This window comes from Carassius carassius, chromosome 3, assembly GCF_963082965.1.
Source record: "Carassius carassius chromosome 3, fCarCar2.1, whole genome shotgun sequence".
NCBI classification, from domain to species: Eukaryota; Metazoa; Chordata; class Actinopteri; order Cypriniformes; family Cyprinidae; genus Carassius; species Carassius carassius.
In genome coordinates, this window is record NC_081757.1 from 34,773,068 (window position 1) to 34,796,123 (window position 23,056).

General features: G+C 38.6%; 1 protein-coding gene across 1 annotated transcript; it reads right to left on the bottom strand.

Moving 5' to 3' along the window:
* Nucleotides 1-241: 241 nt before the first annotated feature.
* Nucleotides 242-3,035, bottom strand: sox17 (SRY-box transcription factor 17). The gene is made up of 2 exons (XM_059523444.1): nt 2,583-3,035; nt 242-1,538 (listed from the first exon to the last, which is right to left on the bottom strand). Exons 1-2 carry the CDS (start codon nt 2,872-2,874, stop codon nt 532-534), a joined length of 1,299 nt encoding a protein of 432 aa, XP_059379427.1. The 5' UTR covers nt 2,875-3,035; the 3' UTR covers nt 242-531.
* Nucleotides 3,036-23,056: the final 20,021 nt, after the last annotated feature.

A 23,056-nucleotide genomic window follows, 5' to 3' on the forward strand; every position in this document is an offset into this window, starting at 1 on the left:
TATACATATTGTAAGCTGACAATATTTGCAGTTTTCTTATTTAAAAACTTCATGAAATAGCTTTATAAGCAAAGTTTTCATTTTTGTGTCCTTTGCATTGGTGGAAGGTATTAGGAAGGATACTTTCTAGAGACTTTGTCTATCTAGAGAGTATTGGACCAACATTTTTATTTGCCCTGTGAGCGAGATATGTGATAAGTATTTTTGATCTGTTTCACATTCACATTAAAAAAAAAAAAGATTTACAATTTATGTGCTCCTGCTTAAGTATGTATGGCCTCAAAGCTATAACAAACATGGACTAAAATCTGCTAAACTCAAATTATGATTTAATATTGCCATTTGTAAAGACATTAAGCAACTACACAAAGTTAATTTTTAAGGCCCCTGAAATTTCAGTTAGACAGTTCTATTAGTTAAAGCGGTGTGACATAAAATTTTCATTGATTGAACATTGAAAATAATTAGTGTCTGGGGTTACATTGAAAATATATGTGATCCAGGTTTAATCAAAAAGAACATGAAATCTCCTCAGGAATTACTATAGCCATAGTAGTACACAGCAGTACTTGCATCAGACAGTACACTTGAGATTAGGTTGGACCCCTGCAAAGGTACATGGGGGACCCCATAAGCGAGGCATTGCTCAAACTCCACTTCATCCACCATTTGACTAGATCCTTGATTCTGAGCTGCTGCAGGGGCCTGTGAGTTTGGCTCAGAAATGTCATGCTTATATGTGTGACAGTCAACAGGAAGTGACAATTCCTCATGCTTCAACTGAGAGTTAGAATTATAATGGTCATCTAAAGTTGAAGGACAGTTCAGGTAATCAGGAGGCTTGACTTGGTGAGAAAAATAGCTTTTGTTAATGATGGTGTGAGATATCGGGTGGGTGAGGGACTTAAAATGAGTACCAGAACTGTGACTAGTTTGTGGTTTGGTACTCTCATTAAGAGTTTGATGAGGGTGAGGATTATTCATTAGATTAAACTGTGTATTGCTGGAAGTGTGTAAATTAGGATTGGTGTGTGTGTTGATGTTGCAGTGAGTAATGCTTTGAAAATGTGTGTTTGTGAGTGATTTCATGTTAGTATGACCATGCATGTTGCTGAGAGTGTTTGTGTTTTCCTGAAAGTGGTGCTCTTGGTGGTTATGGTAGCTGTATGCTGACTGATGGTGATTGTCCTGAAGATGGGCAAAAAAATCAGTCATCCCAGCGTCCATAGGAGAGGGGTCAGGTGTAGGCAAGCTGTAGGGCTCAAACAAAGTCTGCGTCTCACAGTATGGAGGCAGCCTAGCTTGGGGCAGTTCTGAATATCCAACACTCATGCCCTCCATGCCCAGAGGGTTCTGAGCATCCCCCTCCCCATGAAGCACAAAGCTGGAGTCCAGTCGTTTATTTCGTTTCACCTTTTTACGACGCCGTGGCCGATATTTGTAGTTTGGGTGGTCTTGCATATGTTTCACTCTGAGACGTTCCGCCTCCTCAACAAATGGACGTTTGTCCACTAGTGGTAAAGCTTTCCATGACTTACCTACAAATAATATGAAAGGGAATATAATATAAATTATTAAATGAAATTAACACATTCGAGAGACTGAACATTTTCACAAACATCAATAAAAATTCCGAAAAACATTGTGGACTGCACACTGAGCATTTTACATAGTAATATCTGACAACATGCTTGATATTTAAGCATAATATCTATGGATGAATATATCTGATTCATTCTAATTTATTTGATTTATTCTATTCCAGAATTTGTGTATATAATAGTTCCTTATTAGACTTAATGATAAATACATTCATGCTACCTGCAAATAACATCATTTTAAAGCAACAATGGACAAAATATAAATCAAACATTTAAGAGCAATAAAAAGGTTTCTGTTAAATCATAATATGAATATAAATTGCATTAAAGAATTACATTATAAAGGTAAATGTCAACTTTGTTGTGTGGTTCACTGTCAGCATTGCTTATTCACTTAATTGCTTTAACTGTTTAACATTGCTTATTCACTTAATTGCTTAATCTATAACTGTATAGATTTTAGACATTTTATCATAGACACATCATTCATAGTTTTAAAACGTATACAAATGATGTGAGTAATATTACTAAAACTTTCTAAACCTGTAAGTAATATCAAACGTCTTTTTTTTTTTTTTTACACTTGGACAAAGCTGTAGGCTGAATGAAAATATGGCATTAGCGATGCAATGATTCTACTTTTGTATCACACTGGGACAATGACTTCCATATGTAATGCGTCTGCTTTAAGTCGAGTTCGCCAATATTGATATTTCCCACATTATTATTATTTTATTCAAACTGTGTTTATAAACTTTATTTTTAGAATTGATGATTTATTAACAATGATTCTTTTGATTTGAATAATTATGTTCTAATAACAAGCTGTTTAATTAATCTATATCTTTTAAACATTTTACATAATGCAAAACATTAAAAAAGCGAAAATAAAAGATGAAATGCACAAGGTACACTTTATTATTATTATTATTATTATTATTATTATTATTTATTTTTATTTATTTTTTTATCTATACTCACCAAGCATTTTACTCAGCTCCGCATTGTGCAGATCTGGGTTTTGCTGCGCAAGCCTCTTGCGTTCATCTTTCGCCCACACCATAAATGCGTTCATCGGCCTGCGGATGCGCGGCTCGCTCTTTCCGCGCCCGGGACCCGCTGAAGTACATAACTCGTGTTTTGCTTTCGTGTCGGAAAGCGGACTGAGCGGGTCCACCCACGCGCACTGCCTCATGTCAGACATCAGGACTGAGCTGGTACCTCGGGTCTGGCTCGGGTCGTCACTGGCGTAACCCGCATCGGGACTGCTCATCTCCTGCACGCCCCGGGCGCGTATCCTTGGTGATCACTGATGAAAGTAGACTGTAGCCTCTGGTTGGCCTAATCAGCTTATCCTTAAATGTGCTTTGCTCAGTTTCCCTTCGCTAAACGCATACAGTATATTCAACAGTAAGGTCAGACGTGCATAGCGAGTTTCGGGGAGCTTTAAACTCAGCAGCCACCAATCGCGACCCAGGTGGGCGGACCGCGCCGTGTAAGGTGTGAAAGAATCCTTCTTCAGAGCGTTTCGCCTCACGGGAGACAATACTGGAAACATTTTGCTTTTCGGGAGGTCAGTTTTAATAATAAAAGAAAATAAGTATGAAAGGACATATCTGTTGCCTCACATGTAAAATATAATGAAGTTATGGTTCCGACCTAGTTTATCCCCAAACTACATTGCTTGTGGAGCATTTAATCTATCTTTTAGCTACTGCAGCATTTGGGATACTTATGACATGTATTTTCTTAGGCGGTTTATACTACAAACTACTTAGTTTATAAAGAAAGAAATTTAAATAAATAGCTACAAGCACGCATGTTTTTTTGTTTGTTTGTTTTTTTGCACAAGAAATAATATCCATCTCTAAGAAATTAGAGAGGGCTTTAAGAGAGGGTTTCTAATATTTTAGAAATAAATACTTTGAAACGGCATTTTTTTTCCTCTTCTTCTTTTTGGTTGGTTGGCACGTATTAAGGTTTAAATATTTGTTATACAGATATACAGTATATGCAAAGTTTGGTTAAGGATTAATATCCTGCCAGCAGATGCAGCCGACCTAAATTTGCAAACAGTAGTAGTAATAAAGGATTGTCACGCGCTGATAATAGCATGCCAACTGCGCAAGAAGAGAAAGGTGTTACTCTGTATTGTATGCAGTGTATTATGTTAAATGTACTTTCAGTTTCTCACACCATTGAATTAAGTTGTAGTGAGCTTTACCATTAGTGTTTGTTGGAGGACTGGCTCTAATATAGTACAATGTAGCTAATGTAAAGTCTTCTTAAAAATCTTTAGTTTAAAATTAACAAGAGAAACTGTAAAGTGTTTTACTTTGACATCTGTAATGCAATTTATCATAATAATAAATTCATTAAATTAATTACACTATTATATAAAATGTATATAATATTGGGACAATACAAAGGGATCACTGTGGTAAAGGCTTTGATCTCGTAGCTTATTGCTTTAATAGACACTGTAAAAATATGCATGTAAATTTAAAATGTTCATGTTTTGAGAACTAAAAAAGTCCCTTACTGCTAATGTGCAGTGTTACAGGAGCAATTGGGAACTTTACTAAAACCACATCCTGTTTTAGCTTACCTTGATTTGAATTTTTACTCTCTAACTCATAATGTTAATTTGGCTTCATGTTTGTATGCTTACAGGAGAACATTTTATTTTAAGCTTTTTAGTGTGTGAGAGAAGCACATTTGCTAAAGAAGCAAAACTCTAGATTCACCAAGACACAAAATCACTGTTCTGCCTAGCATACACATAAAACATCAACTTACCCCACCTTATCATACACATAAAAGCAACGGTTTGTATTTTCACTGCATTCTGGCATAGAGCCAATGCCCTCCATACTGGCACTGTAATATATCATCTATTTCACATCTGAAGAACCATTAGACCACATTTGCGTCTTTGTGTAATGGTGAGTGCGAACACATATACACCTTCCGTCTGACTCATATAAAGTCCCCGGCACTCAGAAGCCAATGCTATTGTGTAATTCCCCACAATGGCTTGCCTGGCGACAGTATGTGTGTATATTCATGAGTGTAAGCCTATGTGTGGATCTGTCTGTGAGAGAGAGGATGTGTATTTCTGAAGGCAGACAGTATGTGCTCCTACGCCAAGGACAGGAAGCAGTTTGTGGAGGACAGGAAATGCAGGCTGAAGCACTAGTCTAGATAAGGGTGAGAGACCTCTCCCATACACACACACACACACACACACACACATAAACACACATATGTACTTATCTAAATGGGGACATTTTTATACACTTAAACTGTTTTAATATACAGCCAGTTATAAATACTAACAAAAAAAATTTCCAATGAAAAAAATAAACTATAGACAAATATGTTTGTCAGTCAGTTTTGTGTTTAGCTCAATGCTGGGTACACATTTGTTCCCAAAATATGGTTAAAAAGGTACACACACCCATACTCCCACCCCTCACTTCACCCCAGACTCCCTTGTGCCTTACTGGTGCCTCACATACATGTTAACACTCTAAAAAAAGGTAGGCAGAATCAGTAGGGACAGACAAATGTACTGAGGTCTGGGAAGGCAAGGGTCAGAGCCAGTAGGGGAGGCAGAACCAATGAAAATGGGCAGATCTTTACCTTGGAAAACCTTGGAAAATTGTTACACCATAGTAAGAATGACCAATTTGACAAGTGATGGGGGAAGGACTGTGACGAATTTCAGGGCAATGTGTGACCAAGCACGGGAGGGGATTAGGAGGGAGGCTTGTTGGAACATTCATTCTGGGCACAAAATGAGCAGGCTACAACAAATTGATGGACTTCCTCAACAATTGAAGGCCACAAAACCCCCTGGCAGATGGATACCATCATCCTCCTCAATCCTGGATGGCAATCCTCCTCTGGGCATCTCAAGCCATCCAAAGGGGCATCCATAACCAGCACCTTGATGTCCCAAATGACAGTCACCAGTGAGCGCTGATCCCGAGCCAGCCGCAGTGAGCGCTGATCCCGAACCAGCTGCAGTGAGCTCCTTTCCAGAGCCAGCCTCTGTCAACACCGCTGCAGAATCTGAGATGAGTATGGATTTGGACGGAAGCTCTGTTTCCGGGCCTATTACTGTGAACCCCGGACCACCTCCCACTTCACTGTTGCCTGCGGTACCCTCTGTCACAGTACAACCCCGGACTGTTACTCCCAAGCTCACTTCACACCCTACGCCACCCAGACAAGCCCTGACCCCTCGCCATCAGCCATTGTCCCGTCATGGCCAGATAATTGACATGAAGTCACTGAGGACCAGGAGAAGTGCCTATTACAAGATTAAAAGCACAGTAAAGGAGACAATGCAGAACATAAGACATCATCATCCAGGACTTGCTTGAAGACATTCCAAAGTAAAGCAGCAGTAATCTGATTAAGGTGTCAAAATCTCAGAGAGCAGTTCTTTATTTAAACTGACAGAAAAGGTAGTTGAATGAGGTCAGTTAAATGCTGAATGAGGTAGTGAGCAGACCAATGCTGCACAAAGTGTCTGGTGCAGGTCCCAGTGTGTTAGTGGGAGCTGGGGGGGGGGGGGGGTGACTGAGGTTCAGAGTTTAGTGATGCATAGTGATGATAACTTTGTGGGAGCATATGGGAAAAACAGACTGACTAAGCGAGATGTTGAAAATGTCTGTGAAGACATCAGTGAGTTCCACTGCACAGTCTCCCAGTACATGCCCAGGTTGTCAGGACCTGGAGCTTTGTGTGTATTGTAAGCTCCTCTCTGTGTGGTGTAAACAAAGTCCAAAGTGTTTTTACCTCGTGTTAGAAAGTTAATGTGTTGGTGTATTTTTGGGAACATACTCTTTAAATCTGCATGGTTGAAATTCCCAACTAAGATGAGGAAAGCATCAGGGAGGGCTGTCTGCTGCTCACAGATGTGCTGATACAGATCATTTGGTGCCTCACTCCTGTTGTTGTTGTTGGAGCTGGGAGGGATGTATACAGCAACAAGCACGGCCGGCACTTAATAAAAATAAACTCCACCAGGGGTGAGCAGTGTTTGCAGATCACAACAGCATCATGGCACCACACATCATTGATGAGAACAGAAAACCCTCCGCCAAGTGATTTACCTTCCGTGACGAGGACTCTGTCGGCTCGATAGCATGTCAGCTGAGTGAGCTGAATAGCGCAGTCTGGAATGCTGTTTCTGAGCCATGTTTCCGTGAACCCAAAAACACAACAGTCTCTTACAGTCCTCTGAGTTGAGCGTAGTAATCGGATGTAGTCCAGTTTATTGTCCAAAGAGTGTACATTAGCCAGTATGATGGTGGGGATAGATGGCTTCAACTCACACCACTTGTGGTGCCTCTGCTGTGGGCTAGATTCAGCAGTGGGGGGCGATGAAGGCCTCTGGAACAGACCGGGGTACCGCAGCTCTTCGGCATGCGCATAGTTTAACTCTAAAAAATTGGTTCTGCCGACACTAAGCAGAAACTCACGACTGTATGCACGTTTAAAGACAGGTAGACATGATGAAGACGTACAAAAACACTGTGACTCACAAGACAAAAAACACAAAAACACTGTTCTGCCAGGAGAGGGAGAAGCCACTGCGTGTGGACCCACCGCCATCTGGTTATTCAAACAGGATCTGGATCTGGAAAAGGGTGGAACGTCTGATGGGAGAACCTTTCAAATTTTATAACAACACACCCTTATGGCACAACTTACATTTTTTTTGTGGAAATCGTCCATTTTGTCCAGCCCTCTTGGTCTACATTGGGCATAAATACATGCGGTGACATATAATAACCAAGGACTCTGCTCATTTAAAGAACCCAGAACAGTAGTTTTCAACCTGTGGGCTGTGGCCCCCTAGTGTGTCGCGATGGTATTGCAGGTGGGCCTCCAATTACTATTAAAATAAATAATAATACTGTTAATATATGTAAAAATGTCTAAGTCATAACATAATAACATCATTTCAAAGATCATGGAAGACCCTGGGACCTCAGACAGTTCCGTCACCTCATCCTCCTTTGGTATAGAAAGCACAGGAGCCAGAAGACATGGCAGCACCCAAACAATACTTAAGACAGAAAGGGCTCCAGGAAAGAACAAAATTCAGTTCACAGTTTAATCAATACAGTAGACGTGTCCACCAAAGCATTTTTTTTTCTGAGGCTAGCATATTTTTTTGATGATTTGAATGGGAGCACAGCATTTTTTAAAATGGCAGGAGTGTTCCAAGTGCTACGTTTTTAGGCAGCTATCCAATCACAGTGGAGGAGGGGTGGGACTAATATAGACCAACCGTCATACCCTGCTTGTACTACAACTGAACAACAATGGAGAAGTTAATATTGCTTATCTCCAAACATTTATGTCTTTAACAGATGGAATTGCTAGACTACGATATTATTGTTATGAAAATAATGCTTGGAGAAACACTTCATTCGTGATGTGTCTGCCATATTACTTTAGTGGTTCATGTTCTGTCAAGGATTCAGGATGAGTGTTGAGCAATGAAACTTGAACATCGGCAGCACAGTTAAAATGGTGCATTGCCAAACAATTAACCACACTAAAGGCCAGGTCTACCATGTCATCAAACTGTGTCACACGCTCATTTAGATACCAAGTTCTGGCTTTCATCTGTGAGCCAACGCATGAACTAATCCTATTGTTCAGTCACATTAAGTGGCCAGGGATTTAGAACTGGATTGTGCATTCACAAACTGTGCTGTCCCCCTGGTGGAGAAAATCCATATGTTGTGCTACCTCCACTGTATACTATACACTGATCAGTTGAACACCTTGATTGGGCCTGGACACACCAAGCCTACTTCAAAGAAGTAGCGGTGATGAAAGTCAAGAGTTTTTCACGCCGCATTGTCACGGTTCATGAATGCATTGTTTCCTGCTTGTCTTGTTATGTCACGCTGATTGTTTGATGTGGGCGTTACCGCTGATCATTAGTAATTAGCGGCAGCTGCACCTATTTACCAACTGCCTAATTAATGCCCTGTATTTCGTCTCTTGTTTGTCAGATCGTTGTTTGACATCCTTCGTGATTCATGTCTGGTGTCATCCTGCTCTGCATTCATTCTCCTGGTTCTGTTCCGGTTTTATGTTTTGTGGATTACATCGTCATCACTTGGACCTTTCATCATTCCTCACCAACGCACTCAACTCACCACCTCACCCGTCCAGTGCTGCCATCGAGGTCCCTGCGCCATCCGCCATCTACTGAAGCCTTTCTCATTTTAACCAATAAATATCATTACTTGCATTATTGCTTCCTGTCTTCTGTACCCTGATATTCACCTGCTGCATCTTGACCCAAAAATTGAGCTTAAATACAAAACACAGACTACAGCCGACTGCAAACTATAACTTGGATTCTGTGCCTCAGGGCCGGTACTACCTATAGGCAGAGCAGGTAATTGACAAGGACCTCTGCCTTTGAGGAGGGGCCTACATAACCAGAACATCCACTATACGCTAGTCCACTAGTCAAGTAGGGCAGCAAAATACTAGCCTTGTTGTTTATAGGATATAGTTAAATTGCCACTCATCTGCAATTAAACCGATTAATGTGGCCATTTCAAAGCATTAAAAATCATCAAATTAGCTAACAAGAGTAACAAGAGCTCATTCAAATACTGAGGTGCTAAACCATTCAGGGCTTTATAAGTAATAAGCAATATTTTAAAATCTATACGATGTTTGATAGGGAGCCAGTGCAGTGTTGACAGGACCGGGCTAATATGGTCATACTTCCTGGTTCTAGTAAGAACTCTTGCTGCTGCATTTTGGACTAGATGTAGTTTGTTTATTAAGCATGCAGAACAATCACCCAATAAAGCATTAAAATAGTCTAACCTTGAGGTCATAAATGCATGGATTAACATTTATGCATTTGACATTGAGAGCATAGGCCGTAATTTAGATATATTTTTGAGATGGAAAAATTTAGTTTAACAAATGCAAGAAACGTGGCTTTCTAAGGAAAGTTTGCTATGAAATTGCACACCTAGGTTCCTAAATGATGACGAAGCATTGACAGAGCAGACTATTTTTTTAGCACTAATAAAGACATACAACCATGATCAGATGATAAGAGCAGGTCATTTGTAACTCTAAGAAGAGCAGTCTCAGTACTGTGATACGGTCTAAATCCTGACTGGAAATCCTCACAGATACCATTTTTCTCTAAGAAGGAATAAAATTGTGAAGATACTACCTTTTCTAGTATCTTGGACAGAAAAGGGAGATTCGAGATCGCTCTATAATTAGCTAGTTCTTTGGGTTCAAGTTGTGTTTTTTGATGAGAGGCTTAATAGCAGCCAGTTTGAAGGTTTTGGGGACATATCCTAATGACAATGATGAATTATTAATAGTCAGAAGAGGATCTATGACTTCTGGAACCACCTATTTTAGGAGCTTAGATGGAATAGGGTCTAACATACAATTCTTCCTGTCCTATTGTAGAGAATGAGTGGAACTGCTCCTCAGGGGATCTATAGTGCACTGTCTGATGCGATACTGTAGCTGATGGCTGAATGGTTACAATTTTATCCCTAATACTATCGATTTTAGAAGTAAAGTAGTTCATAAAGTCATTACTACTGTGATGTTGGAAAATGTCAACACTTGTTGATGCTTTATTTTTCGTAAATTTAGCCACTGTATTGAATAAATACCTAGGGATATGTTTGTTTTCTTCTAAAAGAGAAGAAAACTAATCGGATCTAGCAGTTCTTAATGCTTTTCTGTAGGATAGGTTACTTTCCCGCCAAGCAATACAAAATACCTTTAGTTTTGTTTTCCTCCAGCTGCGCTCCATTTTCTGGGCTACTCTCTTTAGGGTGCAAGTGTGCTCAATATACCATGGTGTCAGACTCTTTTCGTTAACCTTCCTTAAGTGTAAATGAGCAACTGTATTTAAAATTTTAGAAAAGAGAGAGTCCATAGTTTTTGTTACATCATCAAGTTGTTCTGAAGTTTTGGATATGATAAGGAATTCGGATACATCAGGAAGATTACTTACAAAGCAGTCTTTTGTGGTAGAAGTGATGGTTCTACCATACTTGTAACAAGAAGTAGAATTTAAAACTTTGGCTATATGAAGTTTGCAGAAAACTAAATAATGATCTGAGATATCATCACTTGGCTGCATAATTTCAACACCATCAACATCAATCCCATGTGACAGTATTAAATCTAGACACTGTTGGGAACGTTACTTTAAAAAAGTAATTAGTTATAGTTACTCACTACTTGTTCCAAAAAGTAACTGAGTTAGTAACTAAATTACTCTATAATAAAAGTAACTCGTTACCAGGGAAAGTAACTATTTGCGTTACTGTAAAAAAGTTGCTATATGTCAAAGAATTTGTTTTTTTTTAGCAGTTTTCACAAGTCAGTTGAAATAAGTAGAACAGACAGGTGTTCGTACATAACTTTCGAGATGTATTGCACGTCAACAGACAGCAAGAGTTTTATCCTGCACTCTTTGTAAGAAAAGTGTTTTTGGCCACTAGCTTTGTAGATGCGTGTGTCACACATTTCATGTACACATTACATGCACGTTCTTGCCTTTGACTACAATGAATTTGAAGTAGTGCTTATATCTCCACCTTGAAAATGCCAACTTTTCATCGGATTGCTCCTGACTCGCCATTTCTGCTGCTGCTGCGAATATCTGTGTAGCTGTTGCGTGTGTGAGACTGTGTGTGTTTGGCGCCGCTGGCGCGTGTGTGTAAAAACACTGGCTCTGATTGGCTACCATGAAACACATGACTCTACCTTAGCCAATCATAATCACTTATCTCGTTATTAACCCACCTGCTCACTCGCTGTGTGAGCCAGGGGTGCGTTCGGATTGCATATTAAATCAATGCATAGTAACGCACCGCATTTAACGTTCAGTAATGTTAACAGCGTTGTAACGACGGGAAAAGTAATTAGTTAGATTACCCCGTTACTGAAAAAATAACGTTGTTACCTAACGCTGTTCTTTTAAACGCCGTTATTCCAAACACTGAATCTAGAGTATGATTTTGACAATGAATAGGTCCTGAGATGTGTTGTCTAACCCCAATAGAGTTCAGAATGTCTATAAATGCTGATCCCAATGCATGTTTTTCATTATCAACATGGCTATTTGTCAGGGATCTGGCAAGCCCGGTTCAAACCAATCCACAATGCTCACGTTCCCCTGAGTACTAACCAGCCACATCAAGGATCCAATCAAAGCACTATAAAACACTCACCAATACTTCAGTTCTCCGTCAAGCCTCCAACAGGAACAGTCTCTTCGCACTTGTCTCCTGAGTTCCTGACACTTCACTGCTTACCAGACGTAACGTATACTTACCTTTGTGTAACACTAACCTGTGTCCTTGTTCTGCTGGCATCAGGACCACGGATCACCATATCGTTATCTGTGATTCGACAGTCTCTGTAGTCTCCTGTGTATATCCCGAGCTGGTATTGTCTTCGGCCTCTGTGAAGGAAGAGAACATACGGGAGCGATCTGTGACTGTGGCTTAGACACTCCTGAATTAAACGTGCTCACCTGTCTACTATCCCGTCCCCTGTGTTTATCATACTGTCCGCACTTGAAGACACGAAGCACTCATCGAGCACTTGAAGATGAAGTATTCACAGAGCACTTGCATACTTAAATAGACACTGTACTGAATTCACCTACCTCTGTCTCATGTGTATATCCTGACAATATTAAAATCACCAACTATTAAAACTTTATCTGCAGCCAGAACTAACTTGGATGTAAAATCAGCAAACTCTTTAATAAAGTCCAGAGAGGGCTTTTGTTCCCAAGTTCAGACTGGAGAGGGCTTCTGTTCGCGTGTGCAGCCCAGTGAGGGCTGCTATTCCCACATCTGGCCCAGGGAGGGCCTCAGATCCCGGGTTTAGCCCAGAGAGGGCTCTTGTTCCTAAGTTGGGCCCAGTGAAGGCTCCCGTTCCTGAGTTTGGCCCAGAGAGGGCTCCCATTCCTGAGAATGGCCTAGAGTGGGCTCCTGTCCCCGAGTGCCGCCCAGGGAGGGCTTCTCTTTCTAAGTGTAGCCTGTGGATGATTTCTGAGCCCAGCCCTGAGCCTGTTCCATTAGTGGCCTGAGGCCAAGGCCACTGATGTCGTTCCACCATGTTGCCCTGACCTTCCTGTTCCGCCTGTTCCGCCACGGCACCCTGAACTGCCTGCTCCGCTATGGTTCCTGGAACTGGTACCACCCTGGAGGCTGCCCATCCAGGTGAACACCCCTGACCCATCTGGACGTTAATTGGTGCAAGGAAGCACCTTCCAGGAGGTGGAGGTGATGTTGGACGCATGGATTTGTTTTGTTGTGTTTTCTCCCCATGAGGTCGCCTTGACTTTAGTTTTTCCCTCATGTTTGATTGTCATTTGGTTCAGTTGGGTCTTGCTAATTATCCTCATTTATGTTAGTACTTAGTAGTCTGTCCCCTGATTTCTTTGTCTGTTCTTACCATAATGTTATGTGCTACATGCCTATATATATATTTATTTATTTGTTTGTTTATTTATTTAGTTTTTATACTTGTCCTAATGGTTTGTTTGCACTGGGACTTTACTTACTTGAGACTTGATTGTAGAGACTTACCCTCACCTCTTACTTAGTGTAAATTTGTTTTTCTTTGCCTGAATTACCACAGAAGGCCCCAAGTGGAATGTTGTTACTAGTGTTATTAGTGTTATTTTTTTTATATAATTCCGTATCACATACATATGACATAATTGTACAAAACAACCCCCTTTCACACAGATCTGCGAATTAAAATGTATTATGCATGCCAGGTTAGTAGTTGGCAATGTCTCTTTGTAAAGAAACACTTAAGAAATATGTAGACATAATACACATGTGCATGACATCAATGTTTTCACAAATTCATGTTTTTCTAGTTTACACAGAGTCTATGACAAATCTGTTTTTAAAAATTGTTGTGCAAACAACCCCTAAATTGTCAGAATACAGTTTTAAATTATTGATTTTAAAATGTTGGTATTTACTTTAAGTATTTTTATTTGTCTACATATTTCCTATAATAACACTTTAGCAGATGCACTATCATCCTGCTCATGCTAAACTTCTATTAAATATGTTACCATTTAAAATAAAATGCACATATTTCATAAGGGGGCATCTTCTCTCACTTTTTATTTTTTATTTTTTAATAGTCAAGTCAAGTCACCTTTATTTATATAGCGCTTTAAACAAAACAGATTGTGTTAAAGCAACTGAACAACATTAATTAGGAAAACAGTGTGTAATAATGCAAAATGATTGTTAAAGGCAGTTTATCATTGAATTCAGTGATGTCATCATGCAGCTCAGTTCAGTTTAAATATATCTGTGCAATCATTTGCAATCAAGTCAACGATATTGCTGAAAATGAATTGTCCCCAACTAATCAAGCCAGAGGCAACAGTGGCAAAGAACCAAAACTCCATCTGTGACAGAATGGAGAAAAAACCTTTGAAGAAACCAGGCTCAGTCAGGGGGCCAGTTCTCCTCTGACCAGACGAAACCAGCAGTTCAATTCCAGGCTGCAGCAAAGTCAGATTGTACAGAAGAATCATCTATTTCCTGTGGTCTTGTCACGTTGGTCATCTGAGACAAGGTCTTTACAGGGGATCTGTATCTGGGGCTGTAGTTGTCCCGGTCTCTGCTGTCTTTCAGGGCTGTAGAGGTTCTTTCTAGGTGCTGATCCACCATCTGGGCTTGATACGTACTTGATCCAGGTGACTGCAGTGACCATCTGATCTGGATACAGAATGGATCTGGTGGCTACAGTGACCTCGGAATAAAATTACAACAATACAAAGCAGGTTGAAAATTGACCAAGTTGTTCTTATCTTTTATGCTATCTTTAATTAAAACAAATGTTACTTGTTTAATATTTTGTTTATAATCCATTGACACGTTTTGGCATATGTTCCTGTTCAAATTTTAAAGTTAAATATTTCCTCATGAAAATCAATGACATGTCCATTTTGACCCTATATCAAAGCATTGCCAACCACACATACATACCGCACATAAAAAATAAAAAATAAAAAACACATACTATGCTGGGTGACGGTGATTACTGCAAAAATGTATCATTTAATGAGAATCAAAAAAGAAAGTTGGAGCCAGAAAGATAATGATAGAGTGAGAGTGATATATTGTGTTTTAACTGCCCCATTGTTCTCCCAAATAGATATATGATGACCTGGAAACTATGACCTGAGCTTAGCTTTGGTGAGAAAATATCAGAATCAGATATTTTAGGTCATCATGCACACACAGGATCAAACACAGACATATCAAACACTGAATATTGATTCTGACTTTGAGTAAACTGCTTTGATTCAAAGATAGACACGTTTGAATAAAAGTTAATAATCATCTATCGGTGTGCATTTGTGCATGTAGAATCAATCTCTCACAAATCTATGTGTCATATATGACCAGCTGGGGTACTGATAAAAATACACACACACAATTATGGCCTACTTTTCACACAGAGTTTGGCAATCTATGAACTGTCGTTTTATGAGGAAGAGTTGTGAGTGGATAAGTGGTTCTCATTTCTGGTCTTGGAGACCAAATCTGCACACTTTGTAAGTCTCTCTTATATAAAACACCTGACTCAGATCAGCAGCTTATTAGGTGAGGGCTCTATAAACTGAACTAAGTGTGTCAGATAACGCTGCGTACACACCAAAAGATAATCGGGCTGATTTTGGGCCGATTTCCCCCCTTCCGACAACCCTAGCTATGTCCCGATTATCTTGATGGTTCTACAGATTATTTTATCAGATTTTCCTTTGGTGTGAGGTGTGTTAAGAGTGTCCGAACCTGATCGGAAGAACGTCAGAGCAGCCCCAATCACGAATCGTAAATATTCAACATGTTTAATATTTATGATCAGAAATCCTGATGTGTGGTGGGAACCCCAAGGACAAACGCGCACACGCTCTGGAGATTATCACGTGAAACGAAACAATATCCAATCAAAAAGCGAGATAATGGAAGATGGAAGCATGGTGTCATGGTGCAGCACAAAGTGAAATTGATGTGGACAGCAGAGATGGAGGATCAGCTTGTTGATTTGTGGCAACAGCACAAATGTTTATACAACATGTTGTGTATAAAATCACTCCAAACTCTATCACTGCAATTTCTTCCTGCATATCGTCCGCCATGCTTATTGTGAAGTCTCACAAGATTTTGCAAGATTTCCTGTGTTCACAGTCGAGACTCTGGTTGAAAATCTGTTCGTGTGTGGTGTTCTGTCTTTGTCACATCATGGCACACGACACACTATAGGAGCAAAACGATTAAATCTAGGATGTTTTATCCTCATGTTTGTGGTCTATCACATTTTGAAAATCTTATAAGATGTAAAAAATCTTTTGGTGTGTAACCAGCATAAGAGAGACATACAAAATATGCAGAGTGGTGAGTCGCCACAACCGGAATTGAGAACCACTGGTGTAGATTTTTTTAAAAACTTTTGTGTTCAGTAGATGAAAGATGAATGTCTTTGTGAATGTGAAAAGTCATACAAGTTTGGAACAACATAAGGGTAAGTAAATAATAACATAAATTTAATTTTCTGTGAACTATTCCTATACCTTTACCTTAATTCTGTTTTTAAAGAAACTATTTACCATAAATGAAACAAAATGTGTTGATACTATCTCTTAAATCCTAATTATTTCAGATGTATTTCCCACTCTTGTGCATAGCCGGCCACCATTACCATCATGTAACTTCATTGTTTCCATACTCTCTCTCACTCTCTCTCTCTCTCTCTCTCTCTCTCTCTCTCTCTCTCTCATTATCTATCCACTTATAATTCTGCTCTTACAATGGGTCTTTTTGTCTGAAAATATGCCTTTTAACATCTAAATTGATTTCAGTCATTAAGCCAAACTGATTTCGCTCATTAAGTTGAACCAAGTAAGCCAAGAAATTAGACTTTTTTTTGTCCTCAAAATATACCATAAAATACACACACACACACACACACACACACACACACACACACACACACACACACACACAGAGAGAGAGAGATAACGAGAAGTAATTTCACACTTTAGCCTCTCTATTAACTTCCCATGTGTTTGTCAGCTGAGCAGCTTCCCTCTTCTGATCTCTGCATAGATAGAGAATCTGTCACTCAAAGTACACATGTACCTACCTATCTAAATGGGGATTTTCCATAAATGTATATTTTCATATATTATAATAGTTATAAAGAATACTTTAACAGAAAACAAAAAAAAAATGTTAAGTAGGCACACACATATACATGCAAACATACAGTGCATAAGTACAAACATTGACATTGACTGATTTTATATCAACTTACCTTACCTATACCCTTAAACATAATCCTCAAAGAAACCTGTGCAAATCACCAGATTTAAATGTAAACCATATAAAAGTCCATCTAATTGCTGATTTTATTACATGAGCATGATGAAACAATATCTTAAAAGTATGGAGGCAACCACAATCCAACATGACAGTTTAACATAGACCAAGACATCAACAAATTAAACAAATTGAGAAAAGGGAATACAATCGGATAAACATTAAATTTACATTTAGCCAAAGCGACTTACAAATGAGGACAATGTAAGCAATCAAAACCAAAAAAAAACTAAACAAGACACAGGTAAAATTAATCTGGAACCATGAAAACATGACTGTTAACCATGGAGTCTCTGAAGCAAAAGAAAACACATGCAACATGACAGTCAACATGATTTGTAAGCTTTGAGGTCTGACTCACTAGTCTGTGTTCAACAGGGTTCACTATATTATTGAGAAGATTTTTCAACAGTGAGGACATTTTGGACCTCACAAGTATAGTCAAACCTGTACACACACAACAACAAACATGCACATGTACATACACATCTTATGTGAGATTTTTTTTAGAATATCCATAGTGAAATGAAATATAATGAAAAAAAAAAGTATAATATGCTTATTATATGCTTATTAATATGTTTTTGGCACCTGTGATACTTTTTCAGGAATCACTGATAAATAAAAAGTTAAAAAGAACAGTGTTTATTCAAAATATACATTTTGTGTTCCAATATAGACCCACTATTCAAAAGTATTTTTTTAATAAATTATTAGAATGTCAGCACAACAGTTTAAAATCGAGTAATAAATCAGCATAATAAAATGATTTCTGAAGGATCATGTGACACATAAGACTGAGTAATGGCTGATGAAAAATTAGCACTGCATCACAGAAATAATTATATTTTAAAGTATATTAAAATAGGAAACTAATATTTAATATTTCACAATAAATAGTTTTTTTTTAATGGCCTTGATGAGCATAAGAGACTCCAGTAAAAAAAAATCTAATTAATACCCAAACTTTTCAATGACAGTATATATAAAAAGCTATATTAATGCGCCACTTGATGCATGCACATCACCCGCACACAAATTAGAGCACAGAAACTTGCACCCTGCCCCGCTGCTCTCATTTATAAAATGGCTACTAGATCACTTATATTACCCAGCAATGAGGAGGTAAAATCGGTGTTTTGAAGTAACTAAACTCACATCTTTGTAGAGAAAGAGATGCACAGTTGCAGGTAATTCACAAATGCAGCTTTCAACTATCTCTCTCTCAAAATGGACATATTTCTACCATAAAAAAAGAAAGAAAAGTTGACTAATACTAAAATATTTGCAAATTTCATATCTTACCTAGCTCTCTAGTTTCAATATTAAACCTATGCTTAAACTAATGTGTTCATTGCTCTGTTTCTGTGAATGACAAACCTTGCCTATTTTGATTTGATTGGCCATCTCAGTTATATTGACATTGACAAGCACAGAGGCCGACCAGTCTGAAAATAACTTTAATTATTATTATTATTTTTTCATCCTAACAAGAGCACAGCAGTGGAGTGCAGCAGATCACTTTAAATATTGGGGGGACTTGTCCCCCTCAATGTCTGTGGTAGTTACAGCCCTGCACAAAGAGTGTCATATGTCCAAGTCTATCTGTTGCCATATGACTGAATGACTGAAGTCCCTCTTTCAAAGGATGTATATAAGATATATGTCTCACACATATGTGTGCTCTTTAAATGTATATATGTGTGAGTATGTCCTGTTGCCTAGACTTAATAGGAAGCATTAAAAATTGTAGCTCAGCACCATCCCAAATTGGCCATATCCCCACAGAAAACCTTTATCAGATGGCCTTGTGGCCTTACAATAACACTGGCACTATCAGTCGAGCACAGGCTTTATCTGGCATCCCTGCCCTATAACAACAATACATACAGTGACCCAGTTATGCGTCCAACCTCAGTCCAGCCTCATTCCAACAACAACAAATAGACTGGAACAACTACACTTTAAATGTAACCATATTTAAAAGCTTTTATTTCATGTATTTGAGTAGAATTACATAAGGTCAAAGATGTATTGCCCCACTGTATCAAGTAATTCAGCTACAGTGGGCCATCAATGTCTAAATATTTGTAAAATTTCTATTTGTGTGTGTGTGTGTGTGTGTGTGAGAGAGAGAGAGAGAGAGAGAGAGAGAGAGAGAGAGAGAGAGAGAGAGTTTATTAATTATTGATCTGCCAACATCCTTTGCACAGATGGATCTATATCTGCTAAATGCACTGCCCAAACTTGTGACACACAGACAACAGGACATTGATGACACACACCAAATTGTCCAGTTCTGCCCATTGGGGCCGCCAAAACTGAAAACTAAATTAATCTCTGCAATCATATGATCCATGAAGTTTAATTGGAATGCATCATCTTTGTGACACATGCTGTTAAAAAGTTTTTTTTTTTTTTCTCAGAAATGAAGTCAGACATATCAACAAAAAATGCTAGTCAGTAGCCAATCAGTTTCAGTGTTTCCACAATTTCAACGAAGGATAAGGCTGCAATAATAATGTTTTCCACTAGAGTGAGCCACTAGATAATACATGCTTATGGGGCTGACTATTTCTTGCTTTCCTTATTGAAGTCTGTTCTTTTTGAAACTGTCATGTATTTTCCTATACTGTTTCATAACTTACATTACAACCTGGTATTCCAGACTATTACTTTTGCAGTGCAAAAGTTTTTTTTTCTTTTCCTGTTATTTTTAATAACAGATAAGATAAAAATAATAATAATAATAATATCTAAAAAAAAATATTATTATTTTTTAGTTATTAGGAAAGGAAGATGATCAGATCTTGGTCTTTCTGAAACCTGGGGTCTGTACCATGATGGTAGCTGAACAAATTCAGAGTTACAGGATTAGTTTTGAGTTGACAAAACCAAACCTCCAATCCGGCTTTGTTGGTACCATGATGCTGATCATCAACTTTCTTTGTCAATTCAGGCTTGAGATCCACTAAAAGTCAAGCCACTAACATGGTACCTAAAACCCAGGATTGGTGCAAACTAACTTGAAATTTACCTGGCCAGCCAGCTAATCCAGCTTCATGGTACAGGCCCCAGATAAAGATCTTGACTTTCTTGAACATTCCAAGACTGGGGTGAATGTCTACAGTCACTTTGCTGCTCTTATTTGTAATTATGTTTACCTGGATGCATTACTGACAAAGAGTTATGCTTAACAATATACTCTTAAAAAGACTATATTTAAAACAATTATACAAATTTGATTTTTCTATATATATACTTTTGCCTTCATTTTACTAAATTAAAAGTCCTGCTAAAAAAAGAAAATCATAGTGAGGGACAGGCCAAAAACCATACAATTAAATTATTTGCTATTTAAATTATTTAAATAATATGTAATTGACTTTTTTATTGAATATTGATGAAAGAATACATTGTATTGTTATGTTTTAAAAATTGGAAATGTATTCATTGTTTTATTAAATCTGTTTGATTATTTATTAGCTACACAAAAGGAACCGATTTTGTGGAATGACCCAGGAATTGGAGGAAACGATGCAATGTTGCTGGGTGATTTTGCTTTGAAACCTTCAGAAAACTTTTAACTGAATTTTTCTCAGAAATGACTTTGCTGAATTCATCAACTTCAAATGGATATTGCTCAGTCATTTTTGGTCAATTTTTGAAAATTTGCTCATTGTGACTCATTTTACCAGCAAATTTCAAATATTCCAAGATTTAAGACAGAAATAAGTCTTAGCAAGTGATAATTACTTACAGTGTAAAGCCCTGAATGGTTTAGCCCCTCAGTACTTGATAATACCTAGAATATCAAAATCAACTTACAACAACTTATTTTCCTATTCAGCATCCAAACCCTGGAACAATCTACCTAACATTGTTTGGGAGGCAGAAACACTTTTTCAGTTTAAATCTAGATTAAAGACCCATTTCTTTAAAACCTGGCATACACATAACACACTAGCGCATTTCTATTATTCATATCCATTAAAGGATTGTTAGGGTGCATTAATTAGTTCAACCGGAACCAGGAACACTTCCCATAACACCCGATGCACTTGTTACATCGTAAGAAGAATGCAGGCCCGGCTGCAGGATGAAATGACTGAGGGGGCATGTGAAATTGTTAAGGGGGCTTAACTTTATTACACCATCAATGATTAATACCAGAGACAGTTTATAAGAGACATGCCACTTCCTCAATCCTCAGTACAACTACATGAGGAAAAGCCGTAATGGCAAAGATGGCGGTTGTGTGCACATGTCCCGCCCCTCCCGCTGGAAAGCCAATCATCTGCTTTTAACAGTCAAGCCGGGAAAACATTTATGCCTATCGTCTGGTTCCACTGACGTATGCGCACAGTTGAGGAACCCTTGCGCATGCGTAGTAAAGGTATAACCTGTGGGGAAAAAGGCGTTTTAAACCTTATTTTGGGGCAAAGTCATCAAAAGTTTTCAGCGATTTTTATCATATTTCACTGCTGTTTCTATACATGCTGTTTTTATGTCCCGGTGACCAGTGAAAGTGCAGTTCTGACTCTCTGCCCATTCATTTAGATAGGAGCTGGTCTTGTTATTCTGAAATAGCTGCCTGGAGGCATTGCCAAGATGGCGGCCGAGTGGCACGACTTGCCTGAAAGAACTTTGTTAATACACACTGAGAACTCGCTTTGCAACGACAGATTTTTAAATACAGCGCTCCCTAAAACACTCCATATGCAACTGCAGGTAACCAGAGACTAGCAATTTATTAAATTTAATTTAAAAAAAATAGCAAATAGATCATGTCCTATACCTTTTAAGAAGAGCTGCAGTCTCCTTGATTTGGCACTGAATCTCCTTAGTAACCTTTCATGTTTAGCCATTCCCTTCCTTTAAACCAAACACTGCAGAATGAATGTTTCCTGCCATTGAACATACGACCTGGGTACGACTGCAGGCAGACCTGGACTGGGCTCTCTGTTCCGAGGTCATTAGGCAGCAGCAGTGGAGGAGGTTGGGGTTGAGATGGGACTGCTGCTTGGGCCTGGCTGTCGACGCTCGTGCTGGGTGCTGCTGGCTCTGAGTGTTGGTGCTCATCAAAAAATGTAGCTGCGTTTTGATGGCTGTCATCTTCATCAGCTGTACTCTCAATCACACTTTCAGTGTCCTTTTTATGGTCTGAAATACGCTGCATGTACTTTCTTATGTCCATTGTTGAATATTAATGGTAATTCACATTTTAGCTGAAACTGAATTGCTGATAATATCACACGTTCAGATATTTGCTCGACGGACACCGAATGGCGCGGGGTTGGATAAAACCACGCTCCTTGCTTTAAATTTAAACAACTGTATTTTCCATGTGACTTAATACCCACATCAGGAAATCACACAGTCAAAGATAAGCCAGCGTCATTTATTATGAATAATTAACCCTTTCACACTTAAGTTTAAAATATTCTAACTGAATATTTTAACTCCCGAGAGTAAGATTTTTCAAGACGACAGTTATTTTAGAACGTTCCCCCTTAATGTTTCCATGGCAACGCGTCATATTTGTCACGTGAAACACCACAGCCACAATAATGACACTGTATAACAGATGTAGGCTATCCTTCATTTCGTTTTTCCTTTTTTATTCGAAATATTCACAAACTTACTTACCATGTCATCAACTATCTGATATTCCGATTCTCAAATATGTGTAAGTGAGTGTGTTTGGTCATTTAAAAACCTTTATAACAATAGAGTAACCTTTATAGTTACCGTAGACTAACCATGTTCCGTACAAAACGATGTTCCGTACAGGTGACGTTTTAGCGCCGATTGCAGAATAAATAATTACAGTTCGTACATAAACTATATATCTGTTTCATCCTTATGTTTCTCTCTTTCACCCCCAATCTAAACAGAGACCCATCTGCTGTTTGTTTCAGTAAGATTCGAGTAAGTTTGCTCGTTGCGCCCACCGCGCTTGAAAATGGACGGTGTGGAAGA

What these genes read in the sequence shown, in the direction of transcription:
- sox17 (XM_059523444.1), bottom strand. Translation starts at nt 2,874, where the DNA reads ATGAGCAGTCCCGATGCGGGTTACGCCAGTGACGACCCGAGCCAGACC. An exon ending in GGAGCTGAGTAAAATGCTTG is followed by an intron (nt 1,539 to 2,582) that starts GTGAGTATAGAT and finishes TATTATTTGTAG; the next exon opens with GTAAGTCATGGAAAGCTTTA.